Source organism: Ctenopharyngodon idella, chromosome 18 (assembly GCF_019924925.1).
Source record: "Ctenopharyngodon idella isolate HZGC_01 chromosome 18, HZGC01, whole genome shotgun sequence".
Classification (NCBI taxonomy): domain Eukaryota; kingdom Metazoa; phylum Chordata; class Actinopteri; order Cypriniformes; family Xenocyprididae; genus Ctenopharyngodon; species Ctenopharyngodon idella.
In genome coordinates this window covers 36,180,408-36,203,063 of record NC_067237.1, presented here as the reverse complement: position 1 = coordinate 36,203,063, position 22,656 = coordinate 36,180,408, and the positions used below count along the sequence as shown (strand labels likewise).

Genomic DNA, 22,656 nt, shown 5'->3' with positions numbered 1-22,656 from the left:
TATTCAGAGAATAAAAAAATCATTTAAATCTGACAGAAGCATGTCTTTTCCTTTTCTTTTGTTTACTACAGTAATATTTTAAATTTGAAAACTAATTTTTTAAAAATGTGATTATTAAAATGAAATAATGATTAATTGAACTCACCTGAGTTTCTCCAGCGTGCAGTTTGTATTTTCTAATCCGTTCTGGAGTTTCTTCACTCCTGAATCCTGCAGATTATTGTTGCTGATGTCAAGCTCTTTCAGACTGGAGTTTGATGTCAGGACTGTAGTGAGAGCTGAACAGCCTTCCTCTGTTAGACCACAATCACACAGCCTAAAATGATGAACAGAAGAGGGAGAATTTACAAACACAAAGTACTTGATGTCAACATTTAGTGATTACTGAAGATTAGTGCTTGTGAGTTCTGTAAGGTTCACCCAATTTAAGATACTTGAAATGTCCAATAAAATTTTTAGAAAAGTTCAACTAACATCAGTGTGTTGAGTTTACAGTGTTTATCCTGCAGTAGAGCAGCGATCTGATTCACTCGTGTGTCTCCTAGTTCACGTTTACTCAGATTCAGCTCTCTCTGGAGTAACGGATTTTTACCCAAAGTTTCTCTCACATACTGACAGGCTTCATCTGCAGCAGGACCCAAAAACCTGGAGACAGAGGAAGTAGATTACATGCCATTTCATTGGGTATTTTCATAATCTTGTGAAAGCGTCTTTAGTCTTTTCAAAATCTAATTTTATAAACAGGGGTGCACCTAAGTGGTGTGCATGTGCGACCAAAATAAAAAATGTGCTGGATAAATAAGTTCAGACCGGTGATTTGCATACCGACATGGTTGACACCTGTTAATGTTCAATCACCATTTTAGATCAACTGTAGTAGTGTATACAATTTGAACTGAACGCATAATAAATCTGCCCGTTTCAGAGCACAATGCCAAACTGTAATAATTCCCCAGTTGCGCATCAAAAAATTAATGTGACTTTGTGCGATATGACAAAATAACTGGACAAACCAGCGGACTGATCTCTTTGAATTGATGTTCTGGTCATTCTGAAATGCCTGAGCAAAGTCTGACATCAAAGTGGTTTGGTATAATTATCTTCCAGAACTGTCTTACTTGACTGCATTCCCAAACAGCAGGAATCCAACTCAGAAAGCAAGATAACAGGTTTATTGCGTTTTGACTGCACGCTCTGATGCGCAAGTAATTTATTATAAGTCTATGTGAAAATTATTATATACAGTAGCTTCTACTGTTTTTCTTAGTGAATATTTAGCGGCAGTTTACCAGGAAGTGACGGTTTTGTTCTCTACTCACTCGATGGAACGCTGCTTTATTCGTGAATGTTTCATGCGATATTCCAATTTTGATATTCCAAGTTTAATTCACAACTTTGATTGGAAACATAGCTACTAAGATGCTTCACTCAGCAGTGCTAAAACCAGCAGTGCATATATTTACTGCCAAAATAAAAGTTTGCTGAGTTTCATGTTTGAAAATGTTGAAAATTCATATAAATAAAAGAAAATTTGAAAATGTAAATATTAGCATTGTATTTCTTTAAGTGTACTACAAATTAATTGTATTTTATTTAATGCTCTTATTCTTAATTTTAACATATAATAGTATTATCACACTATTTATTTTTTTATTTTATTTAAAAAAAAAACACAATTAAATAAAGTGCAATAATGCTATTATTAATTGCTTATGTGCACTATGTGCCGTGTGAGCACCAAACTGTATCTCCAGGTGCTCTCATGAGAAACAGACTGAAAAACTTATGTGCACCCCTGTTTATAAATGGCTTTCTGACAGTTGAATTCTCTTTTGGCAAAAACTGTATTAAGACTATTGAGTGTTGTTTTAATAGCACTCACCTCAGTATCTTGAGTTGACAGTTCTGATCCTGTAGTAAATCATTGAGGTCCTTCACTCCTGATTGTCCAGGATCATTTCCTTTGAGATCCAGCTCTATCAGGTGTGAAGGGTTTGATCTCAGAGCTGAAGCCAGAGATTTATAACCTTCTTCTGTGATACTGCAGTCTGAAAGTCTAGAGAAAAATAAAAATTCATATTAAATTTTACTTTTTAGTTCAAAATAATTAATTACAGGACAATATTCTGATATATATTCTGCAATATCTGACAAAATCAAACTAGATCTGAAAACATTACCAGATATGAGTAATTGTTTGCAGCAATGATTAAAAATGTAACTGTAAAAGTTTACAGTATTTCACTACATTTGAAGGAGGAAGTATTTGTAAACCTGTTTGTAAACATTAAAAGGAATATAAAGGTCTACCCGCTAAATTAAAAGATTGACAGTTTAGCTCTTGCAAGTGAAGAAATCTAGAGATAAGAAATTTTACTACTGTACTGTGAAGCTCCATTTATATAATGTTTTTATTTTACAGAGCAAATGTATTACAATAGTAACATACTTCTGTCGTTATTACTATTACTATTATTATTAGATTTAAATGGTTTGGTTTACAAAAAACACCAGTGTGTAGGTAATATGACAACATACTATTAAATACTATCACAACTAAAAAGAAGATTGAGTCAACTTTAAAATCCAGATGCACGTCAATGTAAAGATATATTTAACTCTTTTCAATTTGGTAACTTAAAAAATTAAGAGCTCCAGTCCCTTTTCTCTCTGAATGTGTACCACATTAATGCATTAAAATACAAAAGTTTTATTTGGGTTGGGGGGGCTTGCAGTCTTTTCCACTTAACCATGGTTTCGTCTGTAACTAGTGGTCTATTTACCATTTCTATTTTTTATTTACCTGGAAGATAATTACCTATGCAGTTACAGGGTTTCCCCTTGCACTGCAGCGCACACCACTGGAAAGGGAGATAAATTCATGAAAACTGTTGTCAGCAGCCACTAATTTGTTGTTATTGATCTCCAATGGTCCAATTGACTTTCTAGGAACAGCCCACTATTGACACTTTTGTGTCATCAGTCCCGTAAACACCTTTTTATGGTGTCATGTGTGACCACACTTTTGTGTACCACGACACCTGGTAAGTGAAGGAGCTTGCACACCAACATTGTGACAAGACACCAGAGGCTGTTGGAGGTGGCCTGGATCCTGAGCTTGTCCCCACATGATGAGAAGTTTCAAGATGTCTTCCTGTGCAGCTGGTCCAAAAATTCAACCAGCTACTAATGGTAGCCGTCGCAAATTAAAAAAAAAAAAAAAAAGAGGTACCTAATGACATCACATCCTGTATGTATCATCAGCGACTATGTGATGCAAGATTCCTGTGCATCCTGTACTTGAATAGTTCCAAAACTGAAGTCATGCTTCTTGGCTCTCCCCATCAACTGCGTAATGCTGGTTCTTTAGTTTTGTCTTTTGATGGTGTTGCCTTGGAGTTACAAAGTAAAGTAAAAAATCTTGGAGTTATTTTTGATGCCAGCCTGTCGTTTGAGGCTTTTGTGCAGAACACTGTTAAGACCTTGTTCTTTCATCTCAGAAATATTGCATGTCTACGACCTATGCTGTCTTTTTCTGTTGCTGAATGGTTGATTAACTAATTTGTTTTCTCATGTATAGACTATTGTAATGCCCTTCTTGTTGGAGTTTTCAAATCCTGTATTAACAAACTTCAATATCTGCAAAATTCGGCAGCTAGAATTTTGTCTGGGGTTAGGGCTGTTCAAGTCAAGTCACCTTTATTTGTATAGCACTTTTTACAATGCAGATTGTGTCAAAGCAGCTTTATAGTGACAACGGGTATATAATTTTGGCTGCACAGCAGCTCTTAAAGAAAATGGTGTCACTGTCCAGCATAAGTAAATTCAGTATTGATTCATTCTGTTGTAAGAATCAATATTTATTAATTTAATTAATTGATCTATATCAGCACTGGAGTAAACAGTGATGTCATCATCCAGCTCAGCTCAGTTCGCATACAAGGGTGTCGAAGCACGCAGATCAAAACATTGTTGAATATCAAGTGTCCCCAACTAAGCAAGCCAAAGGCGACGGCGACAAGGAACACAAACTCCAACAGGTGACATCAGGTTCTGTTTTGGCATCATTGCATTGGCTACCTGTCACCGAGACGAACTCCGTGGTTCCCTCCTCTGACCATCGGAGGGAGCCCTCACCCGAATACTGACACACACACGCATACACTACATTTCCCAACAGCCCGTACCTTGGACCAATCATCATCACGCACAGCTGAAACCCATTACCTGGACTATTTAAGACTCACACTCACTCCACCTATTTGCGAAGTCTTGTATTGCCCCGGTGTACAATTCTGACCGTTATTATTCTGTCTGACTGTCTGCCTGTTGTTGATCCTGTTTGCCACCCGTTTACAATTCTCTGCCGCCTACCTCTGACCTGTGCTTTGTTCCCTGACTTGTGAGTGATATCTGCCAGCCTTGAACTACTGCCTGTATACTGACCACGATTCTGCCTGTCCCCTGTCATTCCTGTTTGCCCCTGTTTGACCTTGCCTGTTCGACCACGCTCTGCTCTAATAAAAGCATGCAAATGAATCCCAGCCTGAGTGACGATTCATTACACTACCAGTACGATTCCGTGTTGATTTTAATGTCCTTAAGTTAACATACAAGGCATTGCATGGTCTGGCTCTTCAGTATTTGACCAAGCTTCTTACTCCTTACACACATATTCACAACTTGCGATCCTCTCAGAGTGGTCTTTTAGCTGTTCCTAAAACATGGCTTCATTCTAAGGGTGACACGGCCTTCTTATCTTATGCCCCCAAGTTGTGGAATTTTCTCCCAGTTGACATCAGGGAATCAAATTCATTAGTCATTTTTAAATCTTGTCTTAAAACTTTTTATTTCAGGATTGCTTTTAACTGACTAATTTTGTTTTATTTTGTTGTTCATTTATTCAGTGTTATTTCATGTTTCTTTTTTGCGTGCTGCTCTAGACTCTGTGTTTTATTTATATCGTTGCGCTTGCTTGTGTTGTAAAGTGCTTTGAGAAAGCAACTTTTAAAGGCACTATAGTAAATAAATGTATTATTATTATTCAAGTTAAAGGGATAGTTCACCCAAAAATGAAAATTCTGTCATCATTCACTCACCCTCAAGTTGTTCCAAACCTGTATAAATTTCTTTGTTCTGCTGAACACAAAGGAACATATTTTGAAGGAAGTTTGTAACCAGGCCGCTTTGGGGCACCATTGACTTCTATTGTAGGAAAAAAAATACTATGGAAGTCAATGGTGCCCCAGAATTGTTCAGTTTCCCACATTCTTCACAATATATTCCTTTGTGTTAAACAGAACAAAGAAATTTATACAGGTTTGGAACAACCTGAGGGTTCATTTTTGGGTGAACTATCCCTTTAACTTAACTTTGCATGTTAAATAAGAAAATATAGTGTTCTTGTTATTTTTTTCATTCAAAAATACTTTAATAAGTAAGTAACAAACATTCTGATCCCAATTCTAGACCTACCAGATGCGCTTGATGCACAGCGAATGACATTATGGAGGATTCTGCTCTATACAACTCTATTTTGGCAAAAAAAGGAAAAAAAAAAAAAAAAAAAAAAACACATTGCAAAGCTGAAGATGAAGTAAAATTTCAACTAAGAGTATGACAATAACCCCAAACATAAATATAAATCAATAAAGAATGCCCAGTCAGAGACCAGACCTATATCAGATCAGTAACTTGTGGAATGGCTTGAGGAGACCTATAGACAGGAGATTCCTCTCCAATTTGATTAGCTCTAAATAAACTACCTGGAGCTAACCTATGATACACTAATCTGATCTATATGGTTTAAAAAGTCTAGTGAAGGGGAGATTCTCAGCTTTTCAGTGGTATCACATTTGTCTCAATTGGACATTCAGGGGCTCCTTAGTGAGCATGGTTACATCATCAAGTTCTGCAGCATTGATTCATCAAGGAAACACATGCATTTTGCTCCTCTGTGCCAAACAGCAACCATTGTTGATGCTTAGTTCCACCTCTGTGCCCAGACTGGTTCAAACTGTCATCAACTTAAACAATAAACATAGGTTTTGACCTATAAAACCACCAAATTAGCATGTTTCTTTGTAAATTTGAACAAGCGAAAAGTGAAAGTAATTGCGTGCATGAAAACAAACACAAAATAACAGATTTTCATAAGAGTACTCTTCTGAAAAAGCACAGCAAAACATGAAACTTTGGCATATCACAAACCAAAAACAAGGATAAAACAGAACATTCAAGTCAGACGGCTAAAATCCGGGTGGAATATGGCCATTTATTTCTAAATTATTAAAGTTTTGATGTAAATATGTTTATAACATAACTGTTATAAGTGCACCTCAGGAAACATTCTAAAAGAATTTTAAAAAGCAGATCATAACCCCTTTAAAGGAAAAAAAAAAGCTCAAACATGTGTGACCAGCATTTACCATGCTCTTTGATGTGCTCCTTTGTAACAAATCACTTGAAAGTTATCTGAAAGTTCAGATACTTTTTATTTATTTTTATTTACTCGACTATAACTGAGACATCGCTGCCCTACCATATTGCTATGAGTTGTGTTTGCTTTGGACTTAACTGACAGACTGGCATTCTGGCAACGTGATGATAAATAAGTTGATAAACATTACTTCAGTTGTTAAAGCTGCTTTCTTCCAATTTTATGTGTCACATCTCCAGTTGGTGCAAAATTCTGCAGCTAGACTGCTGATGGGGACTACAAAGAGCAATTGTATTTCTCCTGTTTTGGCTCATTTGCACTGGCTTCTCATTAAATATTGAGTTATATTCTTTGTTTTTAAGTCCCTGAATGGGTTAGCACCTCTGTATTTACCTGATCTTTCTCATCATCAGACCAACAGGCCTTCAATGTGGCCTTCAATCAGCCTACTGCTAGACTATGAGTCAGAGTAGCTGGTTTGGTATTGATTTAATTTCTGTGTATTTATTTGGCTTGTGTTGGGATAATTCTGTGTTTTGTGTTCTGATTTTATGTAACTGTTATATATAAGGGATAATCCATGGTCAGCTATGCGTTTTAAAGCACAAATCGAAGAGAATTCAAGTAGTTTTTTTTATTATCCCTTCAATCCCTTACAGCTATAAATCGTCAGATACAGCATACTGTCCACTTTAAATCAGACACAGAGATAAGTTAGTGCGGTAAGATTACATTTATTTATTTGGATTACAACATTTAGCCTATTGAAAGAGAGAGAGATGTGTGTGTGAATTACCTGCTGTGCAGCATCTCTCTCCAAGCACTAAAGCTGTGAGACTAATTACTTCAAAAGCAGTGATGTTATAAACTCTTTGCACAGTAATATAACGCAATGATTCAACAGTGAAGTTAATTTATTAAATTTTATTTAGTCACGAGGCAGCAGATTAAACCTGATCTGAACGTGTGAATTAAACATTTTATTGCACAACTTCTAGTCAATCAGATCTAAATGTTCAGACAGACCAATTGTATAATTAATTACAATTAAATTGATTTTAATAACTTTAATGTAGTTGAAATGTGCACCTAGCACTAAGAAATTACAAGTATTAGATCAACACAAAAAAAAATGATCAAACATACTTAATAGGTGGTGAAATGCACTCACTTGAGTATCTTCAGCTCACACACAGGATTCTTCAGTCCCTCACAGATCTCTTTGACTCCTGAGTCCAGCAGACGGCTCTTGTTCAGGTTCAGCTCTTTCAGGATGGTTTTGGAGGAGAGAACAGTAGCTAGAACTGAACAGCTTGTCTCTGTCTGCTCACAATTATTCAGCCTGAACACAAAAACAGCATTATTTATTATTTAGCACATATTCAATGCACATTAACAGCTTTTCATATCTGCACACACATGTGACTGACAGTCTTTTATAATACAGAACCAACAGAAGTTATAATGAATAAGATCACTCACTTGATTTTCTCCACTTTGCTATGAGAGTCCATCAAAAGAGCAGAGAGCTTCTCTCCATCCAGATCTCCTAATTTATCTTCACTCAGATCCAGTTCTGTCAGTAATAATGGACTTTTACACAGAACTTTAGTGAGATACTCACACGCTTCCTGTGCAGCAGGACTTTTCAAAAACCTACAGAACGTATAAAAGTATATTAGATAATTCTGTCAAAATGTATTTATTTTTTTGCACCTCCCATTCGTTCAAGCTAAGCAAACACATCATACACAATGCGAAAACAATGCAAAATCAATCAAATATATATATATATATATATATCAGTTAAAATCTATCAAAACTAATTGTAATTATAGCGAGGAAGTGAGGAACCTTGATTATTTCTAGCTGTAACTTCATTTAATTATTTCTAATGATTTTAGTCGGTCACTTAGTTGACAATTACCAGTTTATTCCAAAATGCATAAATAGATGCATTTGGGGAAAAAAAGAGTGGACTATGACAGGGCATCAACCTCATCAAGTGGACCTGCTTGTACTATAATGAATCAAAATACTGTTCTGGTTGCATGTGTCTTCCGAATGAGCAGTAATGTTTCTGATGCCGTTACAGTGCATTTTTGTGAAACAGGATTTTTGGTGCTTGTGGCCTTTTAAAGACAAGGTACAACAATGTGACAAATGTAGTAACCAGTCTCCATCTTAGACAGATATCTATAAGGCTGGGTATCAAATCTGTTCAAGCAGAACATTTTAATTTGACTGCTTTACCATTGTTTTTCTAGTAGTTTTAGCTGTGGTATCGAAATTGGAATCGAGAATTGTGAAATTTCACTGGTATCTAAAATTTTGGTTTCAACCTTATTTACTACACTGCAAGGTTATGGGTAAAAAATAACTATTTTATTTATTTATTAATTTTTTTGTGGTGGGGCTAGTGAAAATTATTAATTGAATCAAATCAAGAATCAAATTAAGAATTTTCAATTTATACACACAACATTATTTAAAACATAATCTCATTATTTCACATAATTTTCATTGTGTATTGTGGAAGCTTATTTTCCAGAATGCTATAATTTATCTCAAATTTCAAATTAGAGAATTAGAAGATTATGTTATTCGATTACAAAAATTGTGTTAACTGATTTTCAAATTAGTTTGGGATAAGTCTAATCAGAAAGTCAAATGAATGCATTTTATGTATCCTGTAAATTCCTCTTCCTTTAATCGCAATTCCTCTCCAATTCCCAATCCCCTTCGTTTCTTATAGCAGATATCACATCTGTGGTTTATTTTTGAAATATATTATGACATTAATCACCTGATCTTTAATTTACAGTGTTCATCCTGTAGTAAATCATGGAGCTCCTTCACTCCTGATTGTCCAGGATCATTTCCTGTGAGATCCAGCTCTATCAGGTGTGAAGGGTTTGATTTCAGAGCTGAAGCCAGAGCTTTATAACCTTCTTCTGTGATACTGCAGTCTGACAGTCTAGAACAGAAAGAAAAATGTAAGACGATTCAGATGATTATTCAGTTAACAGAACAAAAACAGTGCATGTTCAACACTAAAAAACAAGCAAACTAATTTTAAAAATTTCATATTAAAATCATGAAATGTAACCAATATCTTCTTATTAAACTGAATGTCTCATTAACACAGATTTACATATTATTTCATACTTACAGTGCTTAGAACAATATCTAATAATACTGCTACTAATATTTTAGCCTCAATAATCAATTTTCAAGACAGTTAATCTGATAACAGGCATATCATATTGAAATGTGGATAAATAAAAGTACACACTTCAGTTTCATCAATCTGCATTGTGTATTTTCCAACAGAGGACAGATCTCCTCAGTTCCTGAGTTTCCTAGTTTATTTCCACTCAGATCGAGCTCTATCAGGTTTGATGGGTTTGAATTAAACGCTGAAGTCAGAGCAGCACAGCCTTCTGCTGTAATACTGTTATTATTCAGCCTGAAGAGAAAGAAAAAGGTAACACTCTTCAGTTAATCTTAAAACTTTCATTATGAGCAGCGACAATGTTATTTTTATAGATACTTTACTTGTAAAGTATTAGACCAGGTAAAATACTCACTTCAGTGTGTTGAGTGTACAGTGTTTATCCTTCAGTAGAGCAGCGATCCGATTCACTTGTGTATCTTCTAGTTCACATCCACTCAGATTCAGCTCTCTCAGGAGTAACGGGTTTTTAATGTGAAGATCTTCAGTCAGATATTTACAGGCTTTTTCGGCATCAGGACCCAAAAACCTAAAAATAAAGGAAGTACACTGACATTACCTGCCATATAATGAGTTTTCAAGTTTTTCAAAGAGCCTTTACGGGATTTTTCCTGCATAGAGAATTACGAGGCCATCGCCTCCGTCAAATTTCGTGCCACCTCTGGCTGTGGCTGTCGACAAAATTCTGACAGGCAGTCACATGCTCAAATATCCCTTTGACACAGGCTCATGTGTGGTTCCCGGCTGGTGTCCATTCTTGAACCGTTCCTTGGCATGCATTTCCACTGCAGAAAAGGTGGTTCTGTGCCGGAAAGATCAGTTCAGCTCTGGCCTTAAAATTTTCTGGTCTCAAAAGCAGCGGAGGCTCAGGACATTCGGTGAGAGCTCGCAATAGTGATCTGCGGATTGCAGCTATACCCGCGGTTCGGTCAGGACAAGTAATAAAACATATGTCAGTTAATTACAGGTGGGTAAGGGGTGGATGAGAGATAAATACTTAATGTGTTGATTTTAATAAAGAAACGGAACTCGCATTTCATGGCAAAACACAACAAACATGCGTCACACTTTTACTTTCATTTTAACAACGTATCTCTCTTCAGGGAAAACCGATCATAAGTTAAAACATAGGTCTAGAGCACCTCCTAGTGGCCATTTTATAAAACACAAAGGAACCTACCCTATGAGATATTGCTTAATAACTTAAAAAATATGCAAAAGCTTAACAGAAATTATTCTGATGAGTGTTTAATAACACAAGGTAATACTAATAATGTTTTTAAAGCTTTTCATCATGCACTAACTTGCTGATTAGCTACCCAGTTGCAGGGTTTAAGCAGCAATAGAGGCAAAACAGATCCCAGAGAAATTATTAATTTGATTAATTATTTGTATTAATTGTTTGGCCTTCTAAAATACCAATGTAAATGCAGTGTAGACTGAGATATTATACAAAATAGAGGGTTGAGTCCCTTTAAAGGTCATGGACAGGTCAATGCACAGACTTTTCTTCACTTAAATTACACACTGAACATTGGTTAGGGTTCTTAATTTTAAACTTTAAGGCCTGATTTCATAGACAGAGCTTAGCTTAAGCTAGAAATAGGCCATAGACAAATTAGGATATTTAAGCAGCTTTTATAAAAAAAAAAAATGCCTTAGAAAAAACATTACTGGTGTGCATCTTGAGACAAAATAATGGCACTGACATATTTTTAGATCCAAGATATTTTCATTTGAGACAGCTCAAACATACATTTTAGTGCACCAGATTAATGAATTTATATTTTGATGAATTAATTTTGAACTTGTAACCCGAAGGTTGCAGGTTCGAGTCTAAGTACTGGTATGACTTTCACAGACAAGGCCTTGAGCAAAGCACCTAACCTGTTACTTCCCTGGCACCACAGCTTGCAGTGTGTGTTCCCTAATCATTTGGATGGGTTAAATGCACAGCACAAATTCTGAGTATGGGTCACTTCACTTTATTATCTTATTATTGATATATCTAAAATACATGCATGTAAAATGTGTTTCTTTTTCAGCCAGTTGAAAATGCGGTACCCTTGTGTGTGTGCACAGCAGGATTTTACCACCTTCACCTCATTTTAAGACAGGAAAAACCCTGCATTAGTTATTTTTAAAGTGACGGATTAATAATATTTCATAACTAACTTAAAACTACTGCACTTTAATTAAAAAAAAAAAAAAAAAAAAAAAAAAAAACTCACTTCATCTTGAGTTGACAGTCTGGATCCTGTAGTAAATCATTGAGCTCCTTCACTCCTGATTGTCCAGGATCATTTCCTGTGAGATCCAGCTCTATCAGGTGTGATAGAGGGTTTGATTTCAGAGCTGAAGCCAGAACTTTATAACCTTCTTCTGTGATGCCACAGTTTGAAAGTCTACAACAGGGATGAAAATGTAACATTCAGCTTATTAATCAGTTATTCTCAAAATTACCTGAACAATTTTAAGCCCTAAAGCAGAGATGCCCAAATTATGGCCCGCCATTAGGTGAAAAATACAGCCTATAAAAAACCTGCCATTGAAGTGCCGGTAATCGGTGATGCTATTTATTGCGGCAATTAATATGTACAATATTTTTACTGTGGGCACTTAAAATACTGTGAATAATTCTAGATAATATACTGGCATAGCTGTTTTCATTTGTCTGAACTTACAGTAGCTTAATTTCGATCAAAAAGTCGAGATGCAGTGCACTCTAATGCAACCCTTATGGGCTGTTTACCACGCACATTGAGAGCGAAACAAAACCTACAAAGGGAAGTATGTCTGAAGGAAGACCCCTTAGGGGTGAAAAAAAATCTCTCTATCTGTATTATTATTACACAGACCTTCTCTATTTTTACATGCGCTGCCACAACGAGCGCGAAGCATGCGAGATTGAGGAAACAAATGCACAAATTAATAAAAAAAAATCACACTGCCAAGTTTGAATTTCAGCATTACTTATTAAACATTATTATGCATAAATGCATGCTTCAGTTTTTAAGAAAGTTCTTTTTTGTTGTTGTTTTCATCCTCATATTATGCATACGTGGGAACATTTGTAGAATATACACTGTGCTACAGAGCTGCACAATAAAATGTTAAAAGCCCACACAATCTTATTCCTAAATTACAATTCTTCTGTGACTATTAACCTTTGACAAAAATCACACCGGACATTAAGATCTGCATTCTGATCCAGAAATAGTAGTTGTCATATATAGGATACAGCTCCAAAACAGCCTTTTCACCAAACAGTATTATTATTTCTTTCTTACAATCATTCAGATTATCACAGAATTAATTGGATTATGGTTTATAGTTTGGATATAAACACAGATGTCTATAATAGCAATCAAAATAGAGCAAATAACCTTGACGTAGCGCATCACCTCAAATAAAGATTGTATCATTACACCATTATGCCACTAGGTGGCGACAAACAAATGATAAAAAAAAAAAAAAATTGTAATTGTCACTGAATCATTCATTCAAAAGATTCTTTGAAAAACATTGATTCATCCAGTAATAAAACTAGTGTAGTATTTACTTCAGTATCAAATTTTAGAGAGTCATGTAATAAATGCCATTAAGTTATTTAATTATCATGCTTAATTTAAGGATGGTTATTCCCTTAATAATTGACTTAATTTATATTTTAACCAGTAAATGTTCTGTCATGTTCTGTCTGAAATACAAATCTACTTTGCATTTTTTAAATTATTTGTGAATTAATTTAAATGTTCACTTAGTTTCTTATTTGTTCAAGTTCATTTATTTAAACATTTATTTGTTTAAATATTCACTTAGTTTCTTTTACTTCTTTTTTTAAATGTCAGTTGGTGTTTAAAAGTAACTAAAACATTATTAAAAGCAGCAATAAAGATTCACTGTACTGAAAAACTGAGATAGTTAAATGAGTAAATTATGACAGTTAACCACTTTAAATTTAATATAAAATTTTGATAAAATGCAACTTTTACTTTCAGCCCACAGACCGTGATCAAGTTTGATTTTTGGCCCTCCGTTGTAAAAGGTTTGGGCACCTCTGCCCTAAAGGAAATGGTTTGTAAATTATATTTTCTTTCTTGTACAAATTAGAAAATAGAAAAAAATAGGATATAGAGGCAAACAAAAGGCCCAGAGACCTTTAATATGTTAGAAATCATCTCACCTGATTTTCTCCAGTTTACAGTTATTTTTCAGTCCATCACAAAGCAGCTTCACTCCTGAATCCTGCAGATTATTATTGTTCAGTTCAAGATCCTTCAGAGAGCTGGAGTCTGAACTGAGAACTGAAGCAAGAGCTGAACAGCTTTCCTTTGTTAGATCACACTTACTGAGCCTAAATGAAATATTACAAAACATGATGAAGATACACAACTGTACCATTAAAGTAGAGAAGAGATCAGCATACTACAATCTGAAAAGATTATTTGATCCTTTTACTTTCCAGCTATTAGTAATACTCCTGTCCTCCTAAAAGTCTATAAAAATGTAATCTCTTACAGTTGCTGTTAAAGGTGACCTATTATGCCCCTTTTTACAAGGTTTAATACAAGTCTCAGGTGTCCCCAGAATGTGTCTGTGAAATTTCAGGTTAAAAAACCCTGTGGATTTTATATTATACCATGTTTTAACTGTCTATTTTTGGGTGGGAGAAAAAAATGCACTGATATGGAGTGTGTGTTTAAATGCAAATGACTCATGCTCCCCGCCCCCTTGCTGGGAGAGGGCTCACAATACACTCAGGCATAAACAATACAGGAGAAGCTCACTCAGTATATATAACTCTCAAAATAGATTATTACAAACTGTTTGAGATGCAACATATCAGATCACGTAGGTATGGCATATATTTCGTTGATGTTTGCTGAACATTCGATTCTGAATGAGCTTGATAGCGTGCTGCACTGCTAACATGGCTAAATTTACACACTGTTGGAGACTCAAAAGTAATGAAGATGTGTTTATGAATTATAATTAATTATAAATTACAGTTCTGTGGTGGAAATCAAGTTTTTAATGTTGTTTATATGTCTATGTGGTGTTTTTAATATGATTTAAGACAAACCATGTGCAAATTCATAAGTCAACACCATTGCTGAGTATTTTCTCTTTAAAACTGTAGTGATCTAAAGACAGTTTAAAAAACGCGGTATGAAATTGCTGGTGTTTGTGATGTCACAAACTACCCTGTAACCAATTACGTCAACGTGCTGGTGGGCTTTAGCATTTCATTAATCATGACCGCTCTGAAGCAAGGGAGTATCAAGAGAATATATATTGAAATATTTTTTACTGTTGATATGAAAAATCGGGTAGATTTAGCCTGGGACGTGCAAAGACATTTTGGGGGGCAGGGGCTCAAGTGGAAAAAAGGGCACTTCTCATATTATTTATTTTAAAAAATAATAAACAAAACGTTAGATATATTAACACAACTCTGACATCCTTACCAAATTATTTTAATTCCCTCACACTCATGCAATTGTTTCATACTCCACAAATTTCTACAAAATAATCAGTTCACACAGAGACCGTTGTCTTCTTTAAGGCCCTGATATACTTCAAGCAAAGTTCTTTTTAGTTCTTCGTTTAGGGGTAAAACGAAGTTTGAAATGCATGAGCTGCGATATACTGTAATCAAACATCTGACACCGCCCACACTGCTGAGAGCGACAGTTAGAATATGTAAATACGTGCTGTACACTTTCTTCTCAGTAACAAAATAAACACTACAAAAATGAGAAAACAGCAAGCATTTTTTTTTATAGAAAGCATAAGAAAAGCGTCTGATCATAACATGGGTATGTTAGCACGAGCTCTGCAAATTAGAACTCCAGTCACGTCACGTTTATTTATATAGCATATAGAATAAATGTTTATTCAATAGATTGCTTAAAAGCAAGCAGCTTTACAGTATGAAACACGAAAAACAGTGTCAGTGCCTCATTTCATCAGAAGCACAACTTCATTTTGTACTATAAAGCGGCTATCCTGTGTGTTCATGTTTTCACCCACGAAGATCTTACCTCAACGAACTCTACAGATCAAATGAGTCAGAGAAGACTTCCACGCGAATGGAGGCGGAGCCTCAGTGCACACCTCCTATTACGTTACCGTCACGGACCAATGGTGGCATGAAGGTGTTTTGCAGCTGAAGCGAACTTTTCCTGAAAGTTCACTTTGGCAAGCCGTTTCGAACTTCCAAAAAGAACACAAAATGAACTTCGTTTTGGCCTGATTTTGTTCGAAATGATGTCACATCAGTTTGTTCTTCGATTTCATTTGAAGTATATCAGGGCCTATAGTATTCACTAGGTTTATCACAAGAGAAGGCAACAGCAAAGGAATCAATGCCACAATGTGCATGTTTTCTACACTACTATTTTCAAGTAGCTATATATTTAGAATAAATGACTGCACCAAGGAGAGGGACATAGCTTCAAAAATAATTTGTTTATTTTGCACAAATCAATGAATCGTTTTAATTCTTTTGGTGTTATTGGAATACTTCTTTCATGTAGTGGGCAATTTTAAGATTTTGGTCTATTTTTGCTTCCATGTCTTCTTTTACTCTAATGGAAAGAAAACTTCCAAAATACACATTTAGATGGTGTTTGTTTTACTACTACCCTCAGTCTGTTTGCATCTGTAGATTTCTTCTAAACCAAAACAAGCTAATCTGCATATTTAAACACATCAAGAGTGTTTTTCCCCTGAAATGTTATAAGTACATAATATATATTATAACAAATGCCTGCAGAGGGCGCTAAAAGCCTGGTGATTGTTGTTGTTACACAGCACGATCAAATCCTTGTTTTTGGCCAACCAGCATAATTCAAAATATAATATTAGTTAAAAAATAATAATAATAATAATAATAATAATAATAATAATAATAATAATAATAATAATGATATTCGGCCACTTCTTTATGATTGAAATACTACAGCCACTGTAATTTCTTCAACAAGAATATGTGGACATCAAACATGCACACTCAGAGCGAGGGTTTAAACTTGTATTGATGTATTCTCCTGTGTAAGTGTAGATTTAAGAATGATAGCATTATGCACTGTTGTATTATGATTTTAAATGGTTTTAATAAATCGTGCATCCTTAGAAAACTGTCTAATAATGCGGTTCATGGTTTTGTGTCCATGGAATGATCTTCTTCCGGTATTAACAGCCCTATAGATATCTGATATATAGTATTTTTTTATATTAGCGGGGCTAATTAGCATATTGATATAGCATATGATTTTTTAATAACATAGATTATTATAGCATATTTTTCTAAATGTGTTCAAAAGTACTTCTTGAAAGTGTAAAGATACAAATTATAGCAAATATTAAAATCTTTATAATGATGTGAAATAATAAAAGAACACTTTTTCATTTATAGTTTGCCTTAAATTTCATGAATCATATCGCATCGTGAGTTGAGTGAATCGTTACATCTCTAGTAAGCATACAGCAAAGTATGATGTCAGGACTCTGGGCTGATCAGCCCGGTTCTATCTTTTTTGTTGGTGTTGTGGCTGACGTGTTTCTAGCCCATGGCTTCTGTTTTTCTTTTCCATGTGCATGTCTTGATAATAATATCATGTCTTTCGTTTCCTCTTTAGCAGTTAATTTGCCTCACCTATCGTCTCTCATCATTACCCTCTTCGTTTGCTACCCTATTGTGTGTTCTGGTCTATGCCAGATTGTTGTTTGCCTCTAAGTTTACAACGTCCAGTTAGTGTTTTATTGGGTGTCTAGTCTTGTTTTTTTTTTTTTTTTTTTTTTTTTGGCTCCAGTATTATCTGCCTGTCCTGCATTTTCTTTTTGTCTACCCCAGCCTAGTCTCAGCCTCAGAAGTCACGCCCATGGACCGTTGGCTGAACAACTGATGCATATGTCAACTGTTAACTGGAAACACTTCAGGATTTTTTAAGTCGTCATCTGGTTGGTTGAATTCTACAGGATGTCCGGGAGACATATCGCATTCTTTAATGGTCCACCTGGAAACAAGTGCAGAGACTCCAAACCCCCTCATGGAAGAAGAACGCAGTCGTTTGAACAACTGTGACAATGAGCTCTTATCATGATCAACTAAACGCTGGATTTTCAAAAGTATGTTAAGTTTGCGGTTGCATTGTTGCAGTAAACTTGCTTTAGATGCACACCAGTCTGTTATTGTAGGGACATCGACTTTACATTTTCACGCCCCTAAACATGACGTGCAACAAAACGAACTGTGATTGGTTGCGTTACATATCAGTCAAACTTCCTTTTGGGCGGTCCTTGGCCAATAAAAGCTGCGATAGAGTCAAGACCTTCTGCCGTCAGACTGAAGGTCTGGCTGCGTAAGATTAACCCCTGCCTGGCTTAGTCTGCCTGATCTGGCCTGCCTGGGATAGACAAATGAGGCCTCAAGGCTTTCCATTGATTGTTCTGGGAAAAGATTCAAAGCTTTGAGAGTGTCGAAAACAGCGCCAAGTGGTGTTTAGTAAAAAAATTAAGCAGCTAAAAGCCTGTGAAAGAAGCTTCATTGGTAAAAGCAGCCACCACACATTCCATAGATAGTTTCACTCTACGTACACAAATAAAAGCACAGTACGTGTGTCTTGAATTTCTCATTTACCCATTAAACTGTGGAATAAAAATAAAAGACACCTTGACCTTGATTGCACTGAATGTTCATAGGATGAACAGATTTGTCGACTCAGATATTACCTTCGCTATACCAGTTAATTCTTAAAGCTCATACAAATATTTATAATTAACCACAATTAATTAACATTTCTTTTTGTCCTAATTGTTACATCACACAACTTACCAAAGTGCCTCCAATTTACACTTTACACTCTCCAGTCCAGTGCAAAGCAGCTGCACTCCTGAATCCTGCAGATTATTATTGTTCATGTTCAACTCTTTCAGATTGGTATCTGATCCAAGAACTGTAGCCAGAGCTGAACAGCTTTTGTCTGTTAAGTTACAGTCATTTAGCCTACAAAGGAATTACAGATTACAGATTTTTCTACATAAAATTTGTAATACTGGAACATTTGACTTTATTTCCACTGTATTCATTAAAGAAAAAAAATATAAATAAACTACTGATATGAATGAACTATATAGGTGTTATACATTCATATATTGTATGCAATTAAGAATCAATGCAGATGAAAGCAAAAAGTAAGACTTACAGAGCTTTTTTGGAGGTTTTGATGACCGCTGATAGTCTAATGAGACACTCGTCTGATTTCTTAAATTTCTGAAGCTCAAAGTCCTCCAGCTCCTTCTCTGATGTCAACAACACAAAGGCCACAGCAGACCACTGGGCAGGTGAAAGGTCAGCAGATGAGAGACTTCCTTCTCTAAGTTGTGTTTGAATGTCTTTAACCAGAGTTTGGTCATTCAGTTCATTCAGACAGTAGAACAGATTGATGGACCTCTCTGGAGATAAATTTTCTCCTAACTTTTGCTTGATATACTGAACTATGTCCTTGTTGCTCTGATCATTGCGGTCTTGCTGGGTCAACAGTCCTCGTAAGAGTGGACGATTAGACTCAAGTGATAGACCAAGAAGGAATCGAAGGAAAAGATCCAGATGTCCAATGTCACTCGCGAGTGCCTTATTCACTGCAGTTTTCAGCAAATCAATCATGGCTTCATTTTTGTTTCGTTGTTCTGTAGACTCTTGACCAAACACATTTTTCTGGTCGATGTCTAGAAACAGATGTGCATAAAGGGCTGCAATAAACTCTTGAATGCTCATGTGAACAAAGCAGTACATGGTACCAAGAATGATCCCTGTTTCCTCCTTAAAGATCTGGGTACACATGCCTGAATACTCTGATGCTTTAGAGGCATCAATACCACAGGCTTCTAGGTCTTTGTCATAGAAGATCAGGTTGTTTTTTTCCAGCTGATGAAATGCCAGTTTCCCCAGTGAACTGATGGCTTCTTTATCCCAGGAAACATCTGGTGCATATTCTCCATCATACTTTCTTCTGTTCTGCTGGATCTGAAAGCGGAGAAAGTGTGTGTACATTTGTGTCAGAGTCTTGGGAATGTCTTCAGTATTTGATTCCTGCAGTGTTTCAGAGGCTTTCTCAGTCTGATTTTTTGGATTATTACTTATTTTATCCTCCAAAATGTTTTGGAGAACAGTGGCTGAAATCCAGCAGAAGACTGGGATGTGGCACATGATAAAGAGACTCTTTGATTTTTTAATGTGATCAATGATTGTGCTGGCCATTTTTTTATCCATGAATCTTTTTCTGAAGTACTCCTCCTTTTGTGCATCATTGAACCCTCTGACCTCTGTCACGCGGTCTATACAGTCAGGAGGAATCTTACTAGCAGCTGCTGGTCTGGTGGTGATCCAGATGAGAGCAGAAGGAAGCAGATTTCCCTTGATGAGGTTCGTTAGGAGAACATCCAGAGAGGCTGGTGATGATACGTCACGCCATGTCTCATTGTCCTTGAAGTTTAAAGGAAGGCGACATTCATCCAATCCATCAAGAATGAACAGGACTTTGAATTTATCATTTCTTGTAAGGTTCAATCCTTTTACCTCTGGGAAAAACTGACTTACAAGGTTCATCAAACTTTGTTTTTCTTTCTCCTTTAAGTTCATCTCTCTGAATGGAAGAGGAAATATGAAGCTGATATCTTTATTTTCTTTTTCTTCAGCCCAATCCAGAATAAACTTTTGCACAGAGATGGATTTACCAATGCCAGCAACTCCTTTAGTCAATACAGTTCTGATCTCCTTGCCTTGTTCAGGTGATTCAAACAAATTTGTGCATTCAATCTCTTTCTCTTGTGATTCAGCACGCCTGGAAATCTCAATTTGTCTTACTTCATGTTGAGTATTGACCTGCTCACTGCCACCCTGAGTGATATAGAGATCTGTGTAGATGCTATTCAGAAGTGTGGAGTCACCTTGCTTTGCAATTCCTTCAAACACACATTGATACTTCTTCTTCAGGTTCGATTTAAGTTGTCGTTGATGAATGAAGACAAGCTCATCTACACACACAAACAGAAAAAAAAAGATACTTGATCCTCTCTCCTGACTTTAAGTGACAACATGACAGATGATCATGAGCCTCTTACCTTTTAGAGTATCTGCAAGTTCATGTTGCTTCATAATTTTTAGGAAGTGGAGAGTGATATCAAGAGCTGCTTCTTTGATACTACACATGTCCTCTATAAAGTCCTGCACAAAGTATTGGGTGTTCTCTTTTTTTAGTATTTTCTTAAACCTTTCCAGCTCATTCTTTAGGAATACAATTATTTTGTTCTCAAGGTCCTAAAAGCATAAAAACAAAGACGGGTACAACAACGTGTAACCAAATCCACATCCATATATGAAACATTTGGTTAAACAGTTTACAGACAAGCAGAAGTAAAAGCATTAATGAAGCTGTGATAATGTGAAACAACAAACAGCAATGGTATAAAATAAAAAATGAAAACACCAGTTCCAACGACCAACAACCAGCTTGAGCAAACTATTTATGCAATAATTTTAAGTAAACTTATTGAAAATACCTAGTTAAATGTCAAACAAGCGTTTGCCTATATGCAATTTAACAGGCGCATTGCTGCTGGATTATGCTGTTTACTTCTTGGACAAAGTCAGTAAATGTAACATACATAACAGAATTAAGGTGTCAATATGACTGTGACCCAAATCATACATAAATCACTCGGGTGTGACGAGATCTTGTGCCACAAGATCTCATGAGATTAAAATGTTATTTTTGGTTTCTTGAAAGATTTCTTGTCGAGGCGAAAAGCTGTCTCGTGATATTGCCATGATGGGAGAGTGAGGGTGAAATTAGGATAGAATATGCCACCACTAAGTTTACATTACGCCTCCACTATAGTTTTGCTTTTTATAGAAATAAAACCCATTTAACGAGCTGCAGACTTATTTCAGTCATCACTGATCAGATTACTGAAAGACCATGGCGGAGGATTCATTGCACAACAGAGCCTAGTGTATGACAAATGTCTTGTATTGTAGAATGTGCGCTCAGCACCGCCACTCCCTATTCACAGAGTATGCGCAATCACGATCTCGAAAGCGAAACTAAAACAGGAACACGCATTCAAATGCGATTTCAATACCCCATATTTTGAAAGCAGCTCCCTGATGCATGCAAATATTTCCCAATATGAAAGCTATCTTATGCTGGGCTGTGCAGCTATAACCATCTCTTGGCTCTGCATCATGCTTGAAGAAAAATTTGGTCTCTATTTGCACTTTGAATATTGAGAGATACTTTGATTATTGTTGCACTTATTGTTTGCACTTAACAAGACTAAGAGAAAATGGTTATTTATTATTATTTATACTGTTTTTAGTTCTATGTTTAATTTGTGGAAAGGAGTTGAGTTAGGAGGTCAAAAGATCTAGAAGCTCATAAATCTTGTACAGTTCTAAGGTCTGAAGAGACTCATATGAAATCAGACTGGAGGGAAGTCAGTCAGTTGAGTTTGTGGCAAAACCTTTTACAGTGCTTGAGTATTGTTGTCTTTTGCTGCATGTAATAACTCATACTCAAAAAGTAGAACTGAAATGACATTCATTACAATATGATTAGTTAAAACAATTCAAATGCACCTGCAGACTATAGCCGCTTTTCCACTGTTGGGCCGAACGGTTCTTAGAATGGTAAGGAACGGTTCCAGTTGTATTTCCACTTGAGCCTGGTATGGCACGGCGCGATTACAAACCATTCTCAGCCCGGAATTCTCGTCACGGTTGTCTGCTGAATCGTGCTGGTAGAATCCGTAAAGTGACATCGCCACTCATGATTGGTCACTTGTCTGTTGCCTGGCTACCAGTTTCTCTGTAGCTAGCTGTGCTCTATTTGAGCGATGTAAACACAAATTAATAATAAAATTAAAAGAAATATCTGACTATCCTCCATAACGCGGTCTTTATTTACATTTCATA

At 35.9% G+C, this 22,656-nt stretch overlaps 1 protein-coding gene across 1 annotated transcript in view; it reads right to left on the bottom strand.

The window, feature by feature from the left end:
• The window catches only part of LOC127499620 (uncharacterized), a 259,187-nt gene that overhangs the window by 202,926 nt on the left and 33,605 nt on the right, over positions 1 to 22,656 (bottom strand). Inside the window, exons 15-27 of the mRNA XM_051870016.1 lie at positions 20,805 to 21,000; positions 18,887 to 20,717; positions 18,517 to 18,687; positions 13,861 to 14,031; positions 11,906 to 12,079; positions 10,030 to 10,203; positions 9,735 to 9,908; positions 9,246 to 9,416; positions 7,922 to 8,095; positions 7,611 to 7,781; positions 1,883 to 2,056; positions 475 to 645; positions 146 to 316 (exon numbers count right to left, since the gene is read on the bottom strand). Of these exons, the coding sequence (XP_051725976.1) occupies positions 146 to 316; positions 475 to 645; positions 1,883 to 2,056; positions 7,611 to 7,781; positions 7,922 to 8,095; positions 9,246 to 9,416; positions 9,735 to 9,908; positions 10,030 to 10,203; positions 11,906 to 12,079; positions 13,861 to 14,031; positions 18,517 to 18,687; positions 18,887 to 20,717; positions 20,805 to 21,000 (3,923 nt within the window). The remainder of the gene's footprint in view (positions 1 to 145; positions 317 to 474; positions 646 to 1,882; positions 2,057 to 7,610; positions 7,782 to 7,921; positions 8,096 to 9,245; positions 9,417 to 9,734; positions 9,909 to 10,029; positions 10,204 to 11,905; positions 12,080 to 13,860; positions 14,032 to 18,516; positions 18,688 to 18,886; positions 20,718 to 20,804; positions 21,001 to 22,656) is intronic.